Consider the following 18,660-nt stretch of genomic DNA (forward strand, 5'->3'; position numbering starts at 1 on the left):
CTGCCCAGAGCCACATTCAACCTTGTCTTAAATGTCTCCAGGGGTGGGGCATTAACAACCTCTCTGAGCAGCCTGTTCCAGCACATCACCAGCTTCTGAGTGAAAAACTTCCTCCTAACATCCAACCTGAATCTCCTGTCTTAGTTTAAAACCATTCCCCCTTGTCCTGTCACTATCAGCCCATGTAAGTAGTCATTCCTCCTCATTTTTCAAGTACTGGAAGGCCACAATGAGGTCTCCCCAGAGCCTTCTCTTTTCCAAGCTGAACAGGCCCATTCCCTCAACCTTTCCTCATAGGAGAGGTGCTCCAGCCCTCTTATATCACAATGGCCCTCCTCTGGACCCTTCCAAGAGCTCTGCATCTTTCTTGTGCTAAAGGCCCCAGGCCTGGATGCAGTACTCCAGATAGGGCTTCACAAGAGCTGAGTAGAAGGGCACAATCCCCTCCTTCTCTCTGCTGGCCACCCCTTTTTTGAATGCAGCCAAGGATATAGTTAGGCCTCCCAGCTGCAAGCATGCAGTGCTGATTCATGTCCAGCTTCTCGTCCACCAAGACCCCCAAGTCCTTCTCCACAGGGCAGCTCTCCAGGAGTGCTTCCCCCAGTCTGTATAAATACCTGCGACTGCCCTGCCCCGAGTGCAGCACCTGGCACTTGGACTTGTTGAACCTCATTGGGTTCACACGGGCACACTTCTTCAGCCTGTCCAGGTCCCTCTGGATGGCTTCATTTCCCTCCAGTATATTGACTGCACTGCTCAGCTTGGTGTCATCCGCAAACTTGCTCAATTCCACTGTCTGTGTCATGGGTGAAGATGTTGAAGAGCACCGGTCCCAGACCAACCCCTGGGGGACGCCACTCATGACTGACCTCCACCCAGACACAGAACTGTTGATCACAACCCTTTGGCTGCGACCAGCCAACCAGTTCTTAGTCCATCCAACAGTCCACCTTTCAAATCCATACCTCTCCAATTTAGAGAAGGATGTGATGAGGGACCACATCAAAAGCTTTGCAGAAGTCCTGGTAGATGACATCTTTAGTAGTTGGGTAGGGATAGTGATAGGAGAATGGTTGGACTAGATGATCTTGTAGGTCCTTTCCAACCTTATGAACCTATGAACCCTTCCCCTGTCCACCGATGCTGTCACTCCATCATAGAAGGTCACCAGATTGGTCAGGCAAGATCTGCCCTTGGTGCAGCCGTGCTGGTTGTCTTGCATCATCTCTTTTGTCGCATATGTGCCTTAACATGGTAACCAGGAGGATCTGCTTTGTGATCTTCCCAGGCACATAGGTGAGGCTCACCAGCCTATAGTTCCCCAGGTCATCCTTACTGCCATTTTTAAGGAAGGGAGTAATGTTTCCATTTTTTCAATCACCAGGGATTTCACCCAACAACCATGATTTTTCAAATATGACGGAGAGCGGCTCAGCAACCACATCAGCCATCTCTCTCAGAACCCTGGGATGCGTATCATCCAGCCCAATACTTACTCTTACATATATCCAGTTTCATGAGGAGGACTCAGGCTTGTTCCACTGTTACAGTGGGACAGAATCCACTCCTCTCACCCACACCTAGAGGTTCAGGGTCCTGGCAGACCTGGGGAGCCACACCGCCAGCGAAGACCAAGGCAAAGCACTTATTGTGCACCTCAGCTTCTTCCATGTCTGAGGAAGCCAATTCTCTGTCCTCATTAATCAGAGGGAGAACACTCTCCTTGGTCTGTTTCTTCCTGCCTATGTACCTGTAGAACCCTTCCTTGTTATTTTTCACATCCTTCACCAAGTACAGCTTCATCTGAGCCATGGCTTTCCTGATTGTATCTCTGCACGTGCAGACAACATCCCTGTATTCTTCCCAGGCTACCCAGTCCTTCTTCCACTTCCCATACATTTCCCTCTTTGTTTAAGCTGCAGATCCTTGCTCAGCCATGCCAATCACCCTCCTCCTCTGCTCTATTGCTTCTGCTGGGGTATGGAGAGCTCATGCACTTGCAGAAGGATGTCCTTGAAGAGCTGTCCTTATGCTCAGAGAACATCTTCCAGACCCTGAGTAAACCTGTTAATAATATCATTTGTTGTTGGAGATGGCACTGCATACTGATTGGAGGCTTTGCTGTAGTAGATGAGGAATGTATTTTGATTCTGCACTGTCTGGAGCTGTTCACAGTAAGTGTTAGAGCATGAGCTCTTGTCACCTGGCAGGATGGTGTTGCTCCAGCTGCTCTGTAGTGCTGGGGCAGACCTTGACTTCATTGATATGACCCACAGTGGCTCCTTCTCACTCCCCTGGGGGACTTTCTAATTAGTGAAGGGGCTGACCTGTGTCTTGTGCATTCCTTATATCTGGAAGGATATATCTGGAGAGTTCCTAAAATTCATCTGAACTTAGTTGTTCTTTACTTCTTTGTAGGATGCCATTGCCGTGTTCTTGAGAGCTGCTTTGGAAGCTGTTGATTTTTTCTGAGCAGGTCAGGTGACTTTTACATGCTGGCTAACAGAACACCAAGATTTTATAGATGCATCTTTCAAAGCCCTCATGAAATTAAAAAAAAGAAAAAACAACCAGAAGAAGTGGAAACTTGTGGCCAAGATTTCAGTTAAACATCAGTTTCCTACCCTGTTAAAAAAAAAAAAAAACACACACAAAAACAACAACAACAAAAAAAAAACCCTCTGAGTTTAGCAAACAAGGGAATTTGGAATTCCGTGAGCATGCACGTTAAAGCCAAGTCCTGAGCAGCAGGAGCTGTGAAAGCTCAAAGGTGGTTGGACATGGCTCTCAGTTTCCTCTGAAAGCACTTGGCCTTGTAGTGTAGTGCAGTGTGCACTTGGACTCTGTTTCTGTGGTACAGGTTTGCATAGCTTACAGTGATATGTGATTTTTAACTGTTGAAAGAATCCTCCTTGACCGTATTTCCCTACTATTATGTATAATGCTGTCATTGCTGAAGATCTCTTTGAATGTAGGAACAAGATGTAGGAAAAATGTAGGAATAAGAAGGGCTTCCCTTGCTAGGTGTGTGTATTCTAGAACTGCTTTTAAAATATCCAGAGTACAGTTGTAGAGGACAGCCTTTGAGCGTTCATTTTCTTCCTCCAGAATATGTGTGGCAGTTCTGCTGTTGTGTTGTTTGCCATCTGGATTAGTATTTCAGTGGCCTGCTGTATGTATTTTTTGAATGTTAATATAGATCTAAAGATGGAAGATTGGTAAACATTACAGCGCTGATGAACAGAAAGAAAATACGGAGTTTTTAACAGTAGAAGATTTTATTTGGAGCTTTTAAATAACAGTAAATTTTTAGTAGCTGGCAGCAAGAGTTTTCCAGCTGATTTTTCCAAACCTCTTGGGCAGTCCATCACTGGATGGAGACTGGTTCTTTTTTCTGTCCCTGTCTACAGCATGGATGAGAATGAATACTTCTCAGAGGTCATTGCAGTTTAACTTGGTGTGCAGCTAAGAGTGCAACAGTTAGATTGTTGTTTTTTAAAGGCAAAATCCAACTTTTTTTTTGTCTCCTTTTTCTTGTAGGTTTATTCTTCAATCTAAAGGAGTCATTCATAATCAGCTTTTAGAGAAGCAGAGAATAGCAGAAGAGAAAATTAAGGAATTAGAGGTAAGTTTTTGGCTAGTAAAGATGATGAAAATAGAATATAGAAGGTCAACAGGTACTGTTACATCACTTAATTTTATGTGATACCGTTAATTCTCAAGGACTGTAACTGCAGGGGAACATGAGGGCTGTTGCAAGTAACCTACAAGTAATTGTAGTTCCTTGGTTTCTTTGCTAGATCTATAAACTTCGTGAGCATTAAGAAGAAAGCAGATAGGGACTGATTGTTCCCTCTGTGTCCTGATATGAAAACTGGACGTGGGATTCAAGTGAAATTAGTAGGAGCTAGCTTTGAAAGTAGTTAGAGGATGTTTAGAAGTTACTTGCAGCAGATGGGTGATGGGAAGCTCTTTGCTCTATTAAAAGTTTGTGTTGGGGCAGGATAATTTGCACATATTAAAGGAAGAGAAATCTTTTGAGCATTACCAAATATGTAGAAATTGCATCCTATTCAGGAAGTTGGTGAGCTAAAAATGTCTGGAGGCTGGGAAAGTATTAGGAGGAAGTACCATATACACTTACCCTGTTCTTAAACTCTGCCCTGGACATCCACTTATGGCTGCTGTTGAAGACTGGATCCTAAGGGGGATGGACTTTAATGATGTAATCAGCTCATGTTCTTGTGGAGGGAGCTCTTATTGAGGTAGAGAAGAATGGCTGAGACATACCAAGTAGTGTCTACATGAGTTCCAGCTGTTTGAACAGGCTATCATCTGGATCTTGAGTATCTTCTAGTGGCCCCATACACAGTTTACAGTTCTTTGGAGGTGCTCAGAGTGTACTTCTTCCAAGGCCATTAGTGTTAATTCTATTTTAGGAGCATTAAGAAAAAAAATAATACATAACTGTGTTCCTTAGCTTTCGGGGAATGACAACAAGGAAAGACTGAGTTGAGTCAAGCTGCTCGTCTACTCTGTTAATGTTTTGGAGAAGGTGTGCATGCAGACCAGGGAAGTCAGGACAAGCAGCAATAGGAAATAAGTGCTCAGACAGGACTGTGCAGTCTCTATTGTTTCCTGCTTAAAGTACAGCAGAAGTCAAGCTGTGGTTTTTTTAATTTCTTCTTAAAACACATTTTGCCATGGTTGCTATAAAGTTGTGTTGCCTGTCATGTTTTCTATGTCAGATAATAAGGGTTTCCGTGTATCTGGCCACCAGAACCTCTTCTACACAGGGAAAGTAAATACTTCATGGATAGAACATATATGTCAGGTAGTATTCATCCAGACAGGGCACGGCCCTTTTTATGCTTATGTGATTAAAAGTGATTGTATCCTGGCTACTCTATGACCATCCCAGAAAACAGTTGCTTTGAAGAAAACCAGCGTTGTCACTGAAGTTGATGAACTTAGTCGCAACATGCCTGTGTTTGGAACTGATCGGAGTGTGTTTGACAGCTTTGGCTACTGTACCCTTCAGCTGTGCATCTCAGATTCTTCCTGTTCCAATGATCTTACCTCCTGAACTTTCAGATCGCTGAGTTCAGTAGAATGGATGGAATTCCCCCTCACAGATAATAACCTCTGCCATTCTTGCACTCAGCCTCGGCATGCTTGCTTTACAGATGTGTTTTTACTGTTTTGTAGCGCCCTGTTGCCTCAAGTCTATGGTTATGGCCACTGAATTGCAGTTCCCAGTAACAGTGATTGTTTCAAAAGGTGGTGGGGAGGTGGTTGCCATGAAGGCTGGTTTGCTGTTTAATAATAGAAAAGAGGGCTTGAATTGCTGAAACTTTTGACAGTTTTATTTTAAATGAACAAATCCATCTTTTCATTGCAGTTTCCAGCTTCTGACAGTTTCATGTGAAGGATATTCCTTGGTCTTTGGATTCCCTAAGGAAGAGGTTTAGATTGACAGTTACTGGAAAGTAAGATTTCAAGGGAAATACCTCAGTCCAAGTTAAGGGAGCACTTGCACAGGAGTAGAGGATTTTTCTGTCCTGAAAGCAAGTTGTGACAGAAGGAGGAAAGAATGTGAAGCTTTGTGACCTTGTGCTTCCAGTACATTGTTGTAAAATAGATATGAAAGATAACCAGGTTAAAGTATCCCTTCATCAGTTAATAAAGCTGGAAAAAATAAAGCTTATTTTTTACATTAACTACCTTATTACTCATATAGCCTACTTTGCATAGTTGAATTAAGCTGGTCAGAGAAACCCTCTGGTATCCATGCAGTGTGACTTACCTGGTTGCTCTCATAGCATGAGCTGGTGGCAATTTCAGAGCCATTGCCAAGGTATGCTGAAATATGCATTTTTGATACAGACCTGAATTTCAGAAATGCTGTCACTGCTAGCTCAGTCCCATTCTGGAAGAGTGCAGCATAAAGTTTGGGCTCACAGCTGAACTCTTCTCATCAGCTGTGTAGCAGGGAGAACTGAGTGCTGGTAATTTTTGAAAGCATGGGCTTTCATCTGCTTTGGAGGTGTGAGCTGGGCTTTCTGACATTCACAGTTTTCAAAATGAACTTTGAAAGCAGGAAGGAGTTTTGTGTCTGCTTTGTGAGGTTTGTTTCTCTCTCCTCTGATGATGATTGCAGTCATTCTCTTTCCCTTATTCCCCTCTATTGTGTTTCTCTGTTGCTGGAGACCTGCACTGCTTCTTTTATGGCAGCATCACGAAAGGGCTGTGATACTGCTAGTCTGGTTGTCCCCGCTGCTCACTACACAGCAAAGGAGTGAGGACAGCCAGGACTGACTTTGCACAGAGCTGTGATAATAAGGCTTTGCTGGAATATGCACTCCATGGACTTTGTAAGCAAAACAGTGTAAGCGTGGCTCCAAAAACCCAAAAGGGTATAGATATGTACAAATAAATAAGGGGGTAGACAGTCTTTCAATTAATTAGCACACTAGTAGTTTTATCCCTCTTTTTAAAGGAGGTATGAATGTGTATATGCACTCATTTAACAAACTTAACTTCACACTTTGTGTATAATCCTTTGGAATCCAAAGAGACTATCTAGGCTTGCTTACAAAATGCACATGGTTGCTTACAAGCTGTGCCAGTGAAGCTTAACAAAACCTTCTTGGATCTTACAGAGGCTGAGTGTATGAGACCATGCCATCACATGGGAAGCTTCCTGCCTAAGCGTAGCTATTGGATTTTTCCAGTCTTGATAATATCAAATTCTTGTTGTGTTTCACAGTGCAAAGGGTATGTGTAAATCTATTTTGAAAGCATTCTAAAGGGATGAGCCCTGACTCTTTTTAGCTCAGCAATGTTTGTGCAGTATTAAGAGAAAAACCAAGTAATGTTTTTCTTCCCTTGTTTTTAAGGAAACATGATATGTGAGGGGTGGAACAATGCTTTGTTTCAGGAAATGTTATCCGTTTCCATTGTAGGGCTAGATGGATTCTGTTTTTAAATGTGGCATTTTAAAAAGAACACTCTCTGATATTACAAAGACATGGAAAATTGATTCTTCATTAGAGGTGGAGAAAGTGATTATTGCTGTGTGTTTTCTCTGATAATATCTGATAATCCCCTTCCCTCCTGCTATATTCAGCATGTTCAGTCGTCAGGCGTTGTCAGACTAGATTTCTAAAAATAACAAATAAGGGGGAGGCTGCCCTGGGCTGCGTTGTTGACTGTGCCACTGAATTTAGCTCCTTCATGCAAAGGGCAAAAGTAACCTGCAGTTTTCTTGTGGAATTGGATTTGGTTTTAAGGCTCTGCCCACACCACTGCTGTGTGCCCATCTCCCATGCAATTCTCTACACGCTTTTATGGAGTCCAAATGTTTAAGGCTGTAGGGCTAAAGGTTGGTTGGTATGTTCTCTATCTGTCTGAAGTTGAAAATAAGATGAGGGAAGGCATACCCAAGTGCTAGGGATCCTGAAAAGAATTTCTGAATTAAAGTACTGTGCCCAGTTGCCCCATCCTGTGCAGGCTGCTTCTTAATCCTTGGTCATGATTAGAAAATACTGCTTCTTGTTTAAAGACTGTTCATGGCAGAGCTGCTTCCCGCTAAAGTTAAAATGCCATTGAATTGCAGTGGTGCTTGGAGCTGCTTGGCTGTCAGATGTAACAACCCATCCTCTCTGCTTTGCCTGGACACAAATGTGCTCGTGCTCCAGCTGTCCTTTCTGAAATCCTTGCATTCTGGGAGCTTTGGAATGGCCTTGCTGCAGCTCTGCGGTGCAGTCGCTGCACCCCTGTTCTTGCTGAGCAAGCAGTGTCTGCTGGCTGCCACAATACAGTGCTCCTTCCCTGGGGGAGCTAAGGCTGAAGCAGGTGAGGTGTACCCTGGTAGCAGTGCCAGAGTCTGAGAGCTGGTATTTAGTATTCTCAGTGTAGGCATGGAGATCTCTGTGGCATTCCTTTGGACAGTCCTTTGGTTTTTGTGCTGAAACTGTGTGTGGAGACCAATTCAGAGGGTAGCTTTAATGATGTTCAAACAAATCTCTTTGATATGTGTGGGACGTCCTGCAGACCGCTGGGCAGCTACCAGAAGGAGTTAGGCCAGTTTCTTCCTGAGATTTGCAGCACAGGAGCACTCATCCTGTAGTTGGAATGGATAGGCCAGTGCCTAGGAATGTGTGGTGTGTTTCTTAAATAAATGGGAAAATAAGGAATGCTTGTGTTTGGCCTTAGGGGGGAAGCCATCTGTGCTTAGCCTAGAGCTGATTTTACTTTGGAAATGTGTGCTTTTTTCTATTGCATTGCTGGCATATATCCATATGCTCAGGACATGATTTAAATGTGTTATCACAGCAGCAGCCCCTTGCTTCTAAGAACAGCCCAAAGTATGCATATAGAAGATGTCAGACCCTGACTTGGTATTGGTCCTTTTGGCATTAAGACTTCATCACCTCCAAGGAAGGTTGTGCTTTTGTCCCCATTGCTTATCCAGCAGCCTGAATCACTTGGATGCTCTTATTAGCTCTCCCTGGCCATGAGGAAGCCTTGGGTCCAGGGTAGAAGCTTCTAGAGGTAGTTTGCTGTCAGCAGGGGGGCATCCACAGGTGCTCCTATAGGAGAGCAGAGCACCAACAGAGCTGTTGGCATATATCTGTTCTCCACTGGCAGGCTTGTTGTGAAGAAGGCAATACTGAAGCTCTTTATTTTTATTTTTATTTTTTATTTTTTCCTTTTTAGATCTGGCTTTCTTATAGCACAGGAGAATTTTTCTTCTTCTTTGAAAAGGGAAATACTCTGAACAATGAGCAAAACAAGCCTTAAATGTAATTTAATGATGAAAAGGTTGAGACTGTTGGAGCTAACACTCTTGTGACAGAACCTTCTTAATGGAAAAGTCCTCTGATGCTGGACTGGTGCCATACAAATTTAATGTAAATATTAGACATGGGTCTAGAACTACACTAGTTCCTTCTGTCCCCTGGATTGACTCTGCTAGTGGGAGCCTGAGCAACATGCTTACACCTTGCTTCCAAGGTTGTGGACGGATCTGATGACTTCTTTGTTTAAAGCCTCACGGTCCATCTTAAAGGTCACGTGTGAAAAGTGAAGAAGGCAGTAAGGGGTTGCTTTCTTACAGACTACCTGATATCAATTTTATGCTGTTTTACTTCTATCCAGATCACGTAATTTCACTCTCATCTCAGGTAAATGAAAGTTGGTTGCGTGCAGTTAGTATCCTGTGGCTTTACAAGGGAACAGATGCTCTTCAGTAATAGCAAGGAAGGTGTATTTAATACTAGTCCAGGTCCCTGTGCTAGATTTGTTAGATAAAGATCGAATAAGTATGTGTTCTGCTCTGAAAACTGCTTAACCAGCTGGTCATATGTTAAGTAATGCAGAAGTCACTGGTTGCAGAATGCCAAGTTGTAACCTCACATATGGAGGAGAAAGAAAATAATCACATTTAAGAGGGAAATTCCAGCTCTTAGAAAGGATCTCCCACTAGCTCTGATGAAACTTATGAAAACTCTGATGAGGCTTATGAAAGCTCCTCATCCCAGTTTTGTGAAGCATGATTGTAGGTGATCCCTCAGTGGGTAGAATGACCTGAATTAATAGCATCATATGTATGATGGTGCTGGAGTTTTCGTTTGCAGCAGTTGCTCACAGCATAAAGTTTTCAACCTTCCCAAATTTTGCAAAGAACTAGTTAATTAATAATTATTTGTTACTCTCCATTGCATGGTGGACTGCAAAGTAAGCGCACGAACTCGATGAAAGAACAAAGGCCTCATGAAGGGCAAACTGGAATTTGGCAGCTTTTTTTCTCCCTGGTATTTCTTGCCGTTATTTTTTGTTGGATAATTGTAGATTTTAAAGGCTGGATAATAATTAATATGTATGTTGATTGCTTCCATTTAAGTCCTTCAGAACCTTGTTATAGAGACACTTTCAAAATAAATTTATCCCAGAGCTTGCTTTGGAATTTTTTATTTTGTTCTGACATAACAAATCTAGTGGAAAAAGCTTTTCAAAACAAACTGTGCCAGTGAACTAGCATTCCTTTGTCATTCAGGGGAAAGTGAAATACATTATATGGTATTAAAAAAAACACTTCTGCTGTCTAAATGGTTTTGTCCATCCAGGAGCATGCATTTTGTCATCAGGGTCTGAAATTGTTGCATGTTTCCTCTGCTTAGCATTAAGCTGCTCTTAGGAATACGTTGAAATCATTAGAACACGAAATTGATAGATAAGTCTTTCTTTGTCATTTTAAACCAGGCTCTGATTCATTGTCAAAGCTCTTCTTTGTACTTAGGGCTGTGGAAATAACCAAAGCAACGAGCAGAGCTGGATGTGGGTCCCTCTCCAAATTCCTCCTTGCATGAGTAATAGTTAGTCACATACCCAGCACGGTTTTGCCTGCCTGAGTCACCCAGCCTCAAGCGGTCGCTCCTTGCTGCCCTTGGTGCCTGGTGATTGCAGGGCTCTGGGCAGGGGGATTACACGTACCTGCCGCCCCCATCTCTGTCTTGCCCGAGGAGAACAGGAAGTGATTATTTGGAAAGCATGCTGCTGCATGTGGGAGGCCTGACCCAGCCCTGAGTCAGCTTTGTAGAGCCACACCTTGCTCACCAGGTATGCAGGAGGATGACTTCCTGCTGGCCCTGTGCTGCTGCCAGATGGTCTGCCTGGAAATGTGCTTCTGGAGTGGATGTGGCTATGTCTTCCCTTCTGCCCAATGAGACCACAGGCGTTGGCTGATGTTCATGTCTTCTGTTTGCTGACTTTCTGAATCTTTCACAGTTATGGAAGTAATTTTTCTTCAAAAATATCATCCTTTGGCTTGAACTGTAAGAGCTAGATGGAAATCTGATTTGGTTTTTACAACAACCATGGTGCTAGCAGGTGCTCTGGTCTGCCACACTGGTTCTGCAGGAGTGTAAAATGGAAGCACAGAGCAAAGGAACTTAGCATGTTTTTCAAGAGGCACTTTGCTGAGGGACATTTCCTCTCAGGCAGAACATGGGGATTTCAGCACCAGGGTGAGTTTCCTCCCCAGTTCTCAGTATATGTCATGTCTGCTGTCATGAGTCTGCCAGGAGTGTGGTATCCTGGAGCAGCATGCCTCTGAGAGCTCTTCTCTAGAAGGATGATTTCTCCAAGAAGGGGCATCCCAATAGGAGTCTCTGCATTGTGAATATATTTCTGCTGCCACCTACTGAAATGTTCTCCATCAGCTTTCCCTGGTAGCCACCATTGGGGTAGGGTACAAAAATTCACTGGAACAATCTATCATTTCCCAGTCTTGGAAAGCACCTGTCTCCATCTGTAATTAACATGCTGCCATGTGGCTGACGTGACAGTTATGTGTGGCATACCTGGGCTCTGCTGCAGGAGGCTGCTTGGCACATTATTCGTTGGCTTGCCCATTACATTGCCCCTTCTCTTGAAGAGCTGCCTCCCTTGGTACCACACTGGGAAATGGTGAATGTTTTCCCAGAGTATGTGTATCTCAAAGCACTGAAGAGGTGATGTTGGAAGTCCTCCTTGCAGTGCAGTAGGTGGGACCAGCTACCAGGATGGGGGCAGGTTTGCACCAGCATTCCTTAAGATGAACAGTGGGCCCAGGTGAACCTCACAGAGTACGGTACAGCTGAGTGTATGGTCTGCACCTTGGTGCCAGCAACCCCTGCTGTCAGTACAAGTTGAGAGATGAAAGGATTGAGCACAGGCCCTGCTAAGAAGGACTCAGCGGTACTGCTGGATGGCTGCATGAACCAGCACTGTGCCCTTTCAACCCAGAGAGCAAACCTTACCCTGGGTGCATTCAAAGCAGTGTAGCCAGCAGTGCAAAGGAGAGGGTCTGTTCCTTTGCTCACCACTGTGAGACCTAACCTGGAGTGCTGCATTGAGGTGGGGAGTGCTCAGCATAGGAGAGACACGGATCTGTTGGAGCACATCCAGGAGAGGGCCACAGAAATGCTCCCAGGGGCAGAACGCTCCCCTACAAGGTCAGGCTTAGAGCTGGGGCTGTGCAGCGTGGAGAAGACTCCGGAGGACATGAAAGTGGGCTTTTGGTATCTGAAGGGGCTTTAAGAAGGAAGGGGACAGACTCTTCAGTGTGGACTGCTGTGAGAGGGTGAGGGAAATGATTTCAAGCTAAAAGAGGGGAGATTTAGATTATATATAAGGAAGATGTTTTTTACAATACGGGTGGTGAGGCGCTGGCGCGAGGTGCCCAGAGAGGTGGCAGTGCCCTGTCCCTGCAGCTTGGTGGGCTCTGAGCACCTGGTGGAGCTGTGGGCATGTGCACTGCAGGGGATTGGACTACATGGCCTTTGGGGGTCACTTCCAACTTGAACAGTTCTATGATTCTGAATCTCTTTCCTAACTGGAGCAGCCTGTGCTGCCACTCTGTAGTTCAGATGACTCGAAAGTGATAGAGCATCCCCATTGCCTCGCAGAAAGAGTAATTGAGGGGAAAACCCCGGGACCTGAATCATCGTTTTTCCTCTTGGTGGGTGGCATCATTGTGCTGCTGTCAGTGGCTGTCGTCAGGAACCAGCTGTGATCCCTTCCTATTGCAGTTCACTCTTAAGCAAACTACAGGCAACTTCCTGAGAGCAATAACCCTTCTGCTTGGAAAGTCTGAAGTACAACTAAATATTTGGTGGTTGCTGTGTCATTCCCAGTGTTAGTGTGCCACGCCATGCTGCAAGGTGGGGCTGGGGGAAGCATGGGCTGTCCCAGTGCTGTCCATGTTTGTGCCTCCTGATGCAGAATGGCTGAGTGCTGTTCCGCAGATCCTACTTACCATGCAGGAGTTTCAGGTGGAAACCTCATTGAGAACAGTGCATGTCTCGGGCACAGTGAGGCTCTGAGCAGGAGAGCTGTGTGCTGTGGTCTGACCCCACGGCGCAGCCCATGTCCCTCTGGGGAAGGGCTCTCTGCAGCCAAGGGTGCATTCCCTGCTCTATCATGGGAGCTGCTTTTCACTTTCCAAAGAGTGTGCACACAGAGCTTACAAGGAATGCCAAAAATGACCTGGTTTAACTTTGGGGGATGGAGAAACTAAGCTAGGAGGTTTATTGAGGCTATCACAACATTAGTTATATCAGGGCATCTATTTGAAGCACGTGCCTGAAGACTCCGGGACATTCTTCCACAACAGCCTTCTTCTGTGCCAGGGCAGCACAGGTAGGGGCCTGAACTTGTGTCATTCTCACACATTGAGATTTGTAGGAAAAGAGTTTAAAAACATAAATAAAACAATATGAGAATGCACATCCACAGAGTTATATGAGTTGGAAAGGGTTTCTGGAGCTCATCTCCTCACCGCCCCCCAACCAGCTAAAGCAGGTTTCTGACAGCAGGTTGTACAGGAGAGCATCCAGTGCGTTTTGAGTATCTCCAGAGGTGGAGACTTCACTGCCACTCTGGGAGGCATGTTCCAGTGCTCTGTCACTCTCCTTTCTCCTGTTCAGGTGGAACTTCCTGCCTTTCTGTTTGAGTCCATTGCCCCTTGTCCTGTTGCTAGGCACCACTGGAAAGAACCTGACCCCCTGTTTATGTATTTATAAGCTCTGATAAGATCCCCCCCCCCTTGACCTCCTCTTCTTGCTGTGGCCCTGATCATTTCTGTGGCCCTCTGCTGGGCTATCTCCAGCACCTCCTCATCTCTTTTGAACTGGAGAGCCCAGAACTGGACACAGTGCTCTAGATGTGGTCTCCCCAGGGCAGAGTAGAGGGGGAGGATCGCCTCCCTCAACCTGCTGGCTGTGCTTCTTTTAATGCACCCCAGGATACCTGTGGCCTTCTTGGCCACCAGGGCACAGTGCTGGCTCATGGCCAACTGTCAGCCACCAGAATGCCAGGTCCTTCTCTGCAGATCTCCTCTGCAGCAGCTGAGCCCCTAGCCTGTACTGGTGCTGTTATTTCCCCTAGATGTACTATATCTTGTTGAACTTCATAATTTTCCTCCCCACCCAACTCTTACCCTGTCCAGGTCTTACTGCATGGCAGCACAGCCTGGTGTGTCAGCCACTCCTCCCAGCTTTGGATTGTCCAATATCATTCCATTACCCGATCTTTTAAGTTTGCAGGGAGATGTTTTTACTTGAGTTTAGGCACTTCACATTTCTGTTTGCAGGCCACAAATTTATATGCTGAGGTGAGGAGGCAGAAGTAAAATTTAATGAGCAAATGAAGCAGGAACTGAATGATAAACCGCTGTCTGAAAAAGGTCAGTATCTGTGAGTGCTAGGCATAGTGCAGCCTGAATAAATTTTAGCTTCTGTCCTTTGGTTTCTTGCTGAGCACAGCAGTGCTGTGGTGGCTGTTGGAGCTGATTGTGCCGACTCCTAACCCCTGCACGGAGCTGCCCTGGGCAGTGCTCCGAAGGCAGAGGTGCCCCGATCACAATGCTAAGTGAATACAGTGCTTTAATCATCTGAGTCTGATCCACAAGGAGATGATGAATGTTTTTTTTTTCTTGCTGTGGAATCTGTGGGTGCTGGCTCCTTAATCTGACAGGAATGCACAGTCTGGATGTGTCACTGTGGACAAAGCCTGGCTCTTGCTCACAGTGTGATGCAATAGCAGCGGAGGTGGGAGTTTCATGCAGTGTCGAGAGGTCACTGCCTACATCTGCTAACCACGGCGGCTGTTCCTCGGGCTGTGACCTGCAGGTGTATTTGCACTAAAGCCAGCATTTCCACAGCAGCTGCTGAGAGCACATAGTGTGGAGCTGATCAGGGAGCAGTTTTCAGGTTACCTGTGACAGGGAGCAAAGTGCAAGGGAGAGCTGTGACACAGGGTAATGACAACAGCTAGTACTTAGGATGTTACTTTCTTTGTGTGCACAAGCATCTGTGCACAGACCTGCCCCTGTGATGCAGTGAGTAGGGCCTTGGAAGTGCCATCTCCTTCAGCCCCCAGCTGAGGCTGGGCACTGAGAGGCACTGGGAGGACTGATCCTGTGAACAGTTTCATGAGCAGGAGGGATGTGCTCTTCTGCCTGAAGAGCAGGTCTGTGCATCCTGGCTGTCTTTCTTGGTGCCAGGCTAGTGGTTAGTGGTTCCAGAAAGCAGATTTAAGTGAATTCATTTTTTCAGGGCTAGCTTTTGGAGAGATCAGCAAGCCTGTGGTTTGCTTTCCTGCCAGTTTCCTGGCTGGGGAAGAGAATTTGTTGGCTACAAGGTTAGTTTAAAGAATTTATGAAACTTCACACATTAACTGCACTGGCTTTTTGGGAGCACTTTCTCCAACCCAGCTCTCTCTCAGCTGCTCTCCGTATAGCCTGGGCCTTGCTAGCTCAGGGGCAACAGTGGCTGTCTCACATGTTCCAGTGTGAGTGGCAGTGCCCTTCTTGTGCAGGGGAGCAGCTGAGTGGAAGGGGGTGGAGCAGCTGTCTCTGTAGAGATGGGAAACGGTAGGTGACAGCGTGTGATGCTGTGGGTGCAGGAGTTTGTCCTGTTCTGGAGCGGGGCATCTGGCTGGATTTCAATCTACGTATTGACTGTGCTACCCTCTTGGAAATTTGTTGCTACAAATCCTGTTATGCTCCTGCATGCATTCAGCTGCCTCCTGTGCTGCCTCCTGCTCCTCCTGCAGCAAAAGGCTTCTTGCACACTTCTGGGGCTGCAGCCTCAGGTCATTCCTCCCTGTGTGGGAGATGCTAGAAATGGTGATCACTGCAGTATTCTGAACCCTTGGAAGCAAAGAGGAGCTGATAGAGAGCAGAGCTGGAGAAAGTGCATCCAAAAAGCCAATGCATTTAATGCCTCCAGGAGTGCAGTTTTATAATTCCTTTAATGCCAAGCACCGTCAGGTGCAGGAATTGTGGAGGTGGGGTCTTGGAGGCCACAGAAGGCATTTCTCACACAGCTAGCAGCTACTGGCAGCCCAGCAGGACTGGCCAGGCTGGAACAGGCTCAAGGATGACTTCACTGTGCTGCCAGCCCCACATGGTGGCCTGGATGGGCTGGGGATGTGTCAGCCCAGCTGGCTCACAGCACTGCTCCCTGGGAAGGAGCATCATAGACACTGAGTTTCCTGTCTAGACCCCGGTAATTGTGGTAAGAAGGGGCTTGGTGCAAGTTCCTGCTCCCTCTCCTGTGATTACCTAAGCAGAAGCCATGCTACAGCTCCGTAGGAACACTTTGCTTCTGCCACACATCTTGGAAATACAAATCCCTGGGATCCTGGCCTACTCAGGGCTGCCAGTGTCCCCCAGCAGCACAGCCCTCCATAGGGATTAACATGGGCACAGTTCCCATGGCAGCAGTGTTCCTGGTTCCTGCCCAAGCCCCTTGTGCTCGGGGAGGAGGGGCTGGAGTCTTTTTCCCCAGATGTGAAATCCTTCAGTGTCATGCACAGCAGTGTGAAAACAGCCGTGGCTGGGGCCGACCTGCCCTGCTTGTGCATCAGCTCTGGCAACGCATCTGAGCAAGGGACCCACGCTGGGCCGCCTCCCAGTGGCTTCCTAAAAAGCAGCTCTTGTCGCAAGAGGCATCCCACGTGTCTGGGACCATGTCAGGGAGACAAGGAGCCCTTTGCTGTATCCCCTGCCCTAGCTATTGTTAACAGCCTTTACTGTTGAAATGTAATTTCTTCAGTGTTTAGAAATGGGAGGGGAAGGGATGTCCTCACGGCATGGGCATTTCAGGTGGGCGTATGGAAGGGTTGCAGTGGGTCAGCTGTGGGAGCGCGGATGGCAGCAGGACTGCACTGTGTGTGATGGGTTTGCTTCTGTGTCACACAGCGCAGCTCCCTGCATTCTCATAGCATTTAGTTGAGGCCATCAGTGGAGCACCCACTTGGCATTTTTGGCCAGCTTTCTGCTGCTGACAGTCACTGTCCCCTGTCACACACCTGCCTCACCCTGCCCTCCACCAGCAGCAAGGTGCCACAAGTGCAGACCAGCACCAGCTTCTGGTGGCCATATTGCTCATCTCCCATGCCATGCCTGAGCCCTGCTGCTGCTCTGCTCTAGTGAGGCAGGGGTGGGGGTGAGTGCCCCTAGCAGCACCCTTTTGTCCAACCCTCAGCATGGGGGTGTGCCTGGGCAGTGCTGGGAGCAGCACAGCTCTTCTTACTGCTGGTGGGATTAGGAGGTCGTTCACATTGTACTGGGTTCCTCTGTCTGTGGGTGGGAAGTGGTTCGATAGAGATGAGCCATCGCAGGCCAGAGAGCAAACCATGCCCTGGGTGCACCCAGCACAGCACAGCTGGTCGGGCAACTGAGGGGATCTGTTCCTCTGCTCTGCACTGTGAGACCTCACCTGGAGTGCTGCATCCAGATGAGGAGTGCTCAGCACAGGAGGGACACAGATCTGTTGGAGCACGTCACAAAAATGGGCCACAAAAATGCTCCCAGGGATAGAACACCTCTGTATGAGGACAGCCTGAGAGCTGGGGCTGTGCAGTATGGAGAAGACTCTGGGGGAGCTGAGAACAGGCTTTTGGTATCTGAAGGGGCTGTTTAGAAGGAAGGAGACAAACTCCTTAGCAGATTCTGTTGTGTTAGGACAAGGGGAAATCATTTCAAACTAAAAGATTTAGACAGATATAAGGAAGAAGTTTTTTACAATAAGGGTGGTGAGGCACTGGCACGGGTTGCCCAGAGGGAGAGCCAAGTGCAGATTTTCCAGTCACCTAGGAGAACTCAGACTAGCAGGAAAAAATGCTGCCTCTTGAATTCCTGTCTTAGGATGCATAGCTTCAGTCTGCTTCCCTGCCAAGCCCAGGATAATGAGATGATTAAAGAAACATACACGTTTTGTGGTAACAGCAGGGGATTTCTGAACACACAGCAGATAGAAAGGAGGGTTTGGTTTCTGAGGATACCCAGCTGGGAAAGACCTACTTAACCCTGAGTGTGAAGGGGTTTCAGTGTCACTGCTGATGGCAGCACAAGCATGTTGTGGTGCATTAATTTATCTCTGGGCTCCAAACATGATGGGATCTCGTCTCCTTTCATTGCTGCAGTTGATTTAGCAAACCCTTTGCAGCTCTGCTGTTGATACAGCCCAGCAACTTTGAGGAGATTTCAGAGGTAGCACTACTCAGTCTGTGTGACCACTGCCCAGCCAGAAAGGCAAAATGCTGACACTTCCAGGATGTCTCGGGATGATCTCCCTCCTGGGGACGTGCCGTGTTCCTGCACGCTTGGCAGTGTTAGGTCTGTGCCCTGGACATGCTCACTGCTGCTGGTGCCAGGCCAGACATTAACTGTCCTCTGGGTTTCTGCCTTGCAGCAGAAGAAGTCCTACCTGGAGCGGAGCGTGAAGGAAGCAGAAGATAACATCAGGGAGATGCTGATGGCCCGGAGGGCACAGTAGATGTGAACTCCCATAGGGCCACAGATGGACCTGTGCCACCCTCTGGGTGATGCTGGCATCTCTGCTGTGATGGCTGTTATGTGGCAGATTTAATAAACCATGCTGCAAAGCCTGTGTTGGCTCATTGTGTCTCCAGCTCCCTCTGTCATGTGGCAGCTGCCTTCCATGTTGAGCTTTGAGGAAGAAAAGAAAGAGGGACAGAACTTGGGGTGGGTGCCCCTGGGGACATCCTGCCTTCCTTGCTTCCCCATTGGATGCTGGTTGGACATTGTGATCTGAGCAAGCCTGCACTGGGACCTCCCACTTCCCCCTACTCCTGGCTGCTGTTAAT

General features: G+C 46.9%; 1 protein-coding gene across 1 annotated transcript in view; it reads left to right on the top strand.

The window, feature by feature from the left end:
- Window positions 1-18,438, top strand: part of PFDN1 (prefoldin subunit 1) — a 30,926-nt gene extending 12,488 nt beyond the window's left edge. The window contains exons 3-4 of the mRNA XM_065734412.1: window positions 3,541-3,625; window positions 18,246-18,438. Of these exons, the coding sequence (XP_065590484.1) occupies window positions 3,541-3,625; window positions 18,246-18,329 (169 nt within the window). The 3' untranslated portion in view covers window positions 18,330-18,438. The remainder of the gene's footprint in view (window positions 1-3,540; window positions 3,626-18,245) is intronic.
- The last annotated feature ends 222 nt before the right edge of the window (window positions 18,439-18,660 follow it).

Source organism: Cyrtonyx montezumae, unplaced genomic scaffold, assembly GCF_038088225.1.
Source record: "Cyrtonyx montezumae isolate F1298 unplaced genomic scaffold, pur_monq_1.0 scaffold_18, whole genome shotgun sequence".
NCBI classification, from domain to species: domain Eukaryota; kingdom Metazoa; phylum Chordata; class Aves; order Galliformes; family Odontophoridae; genus Cyrtonyx; species Cyrtonyx montezumae.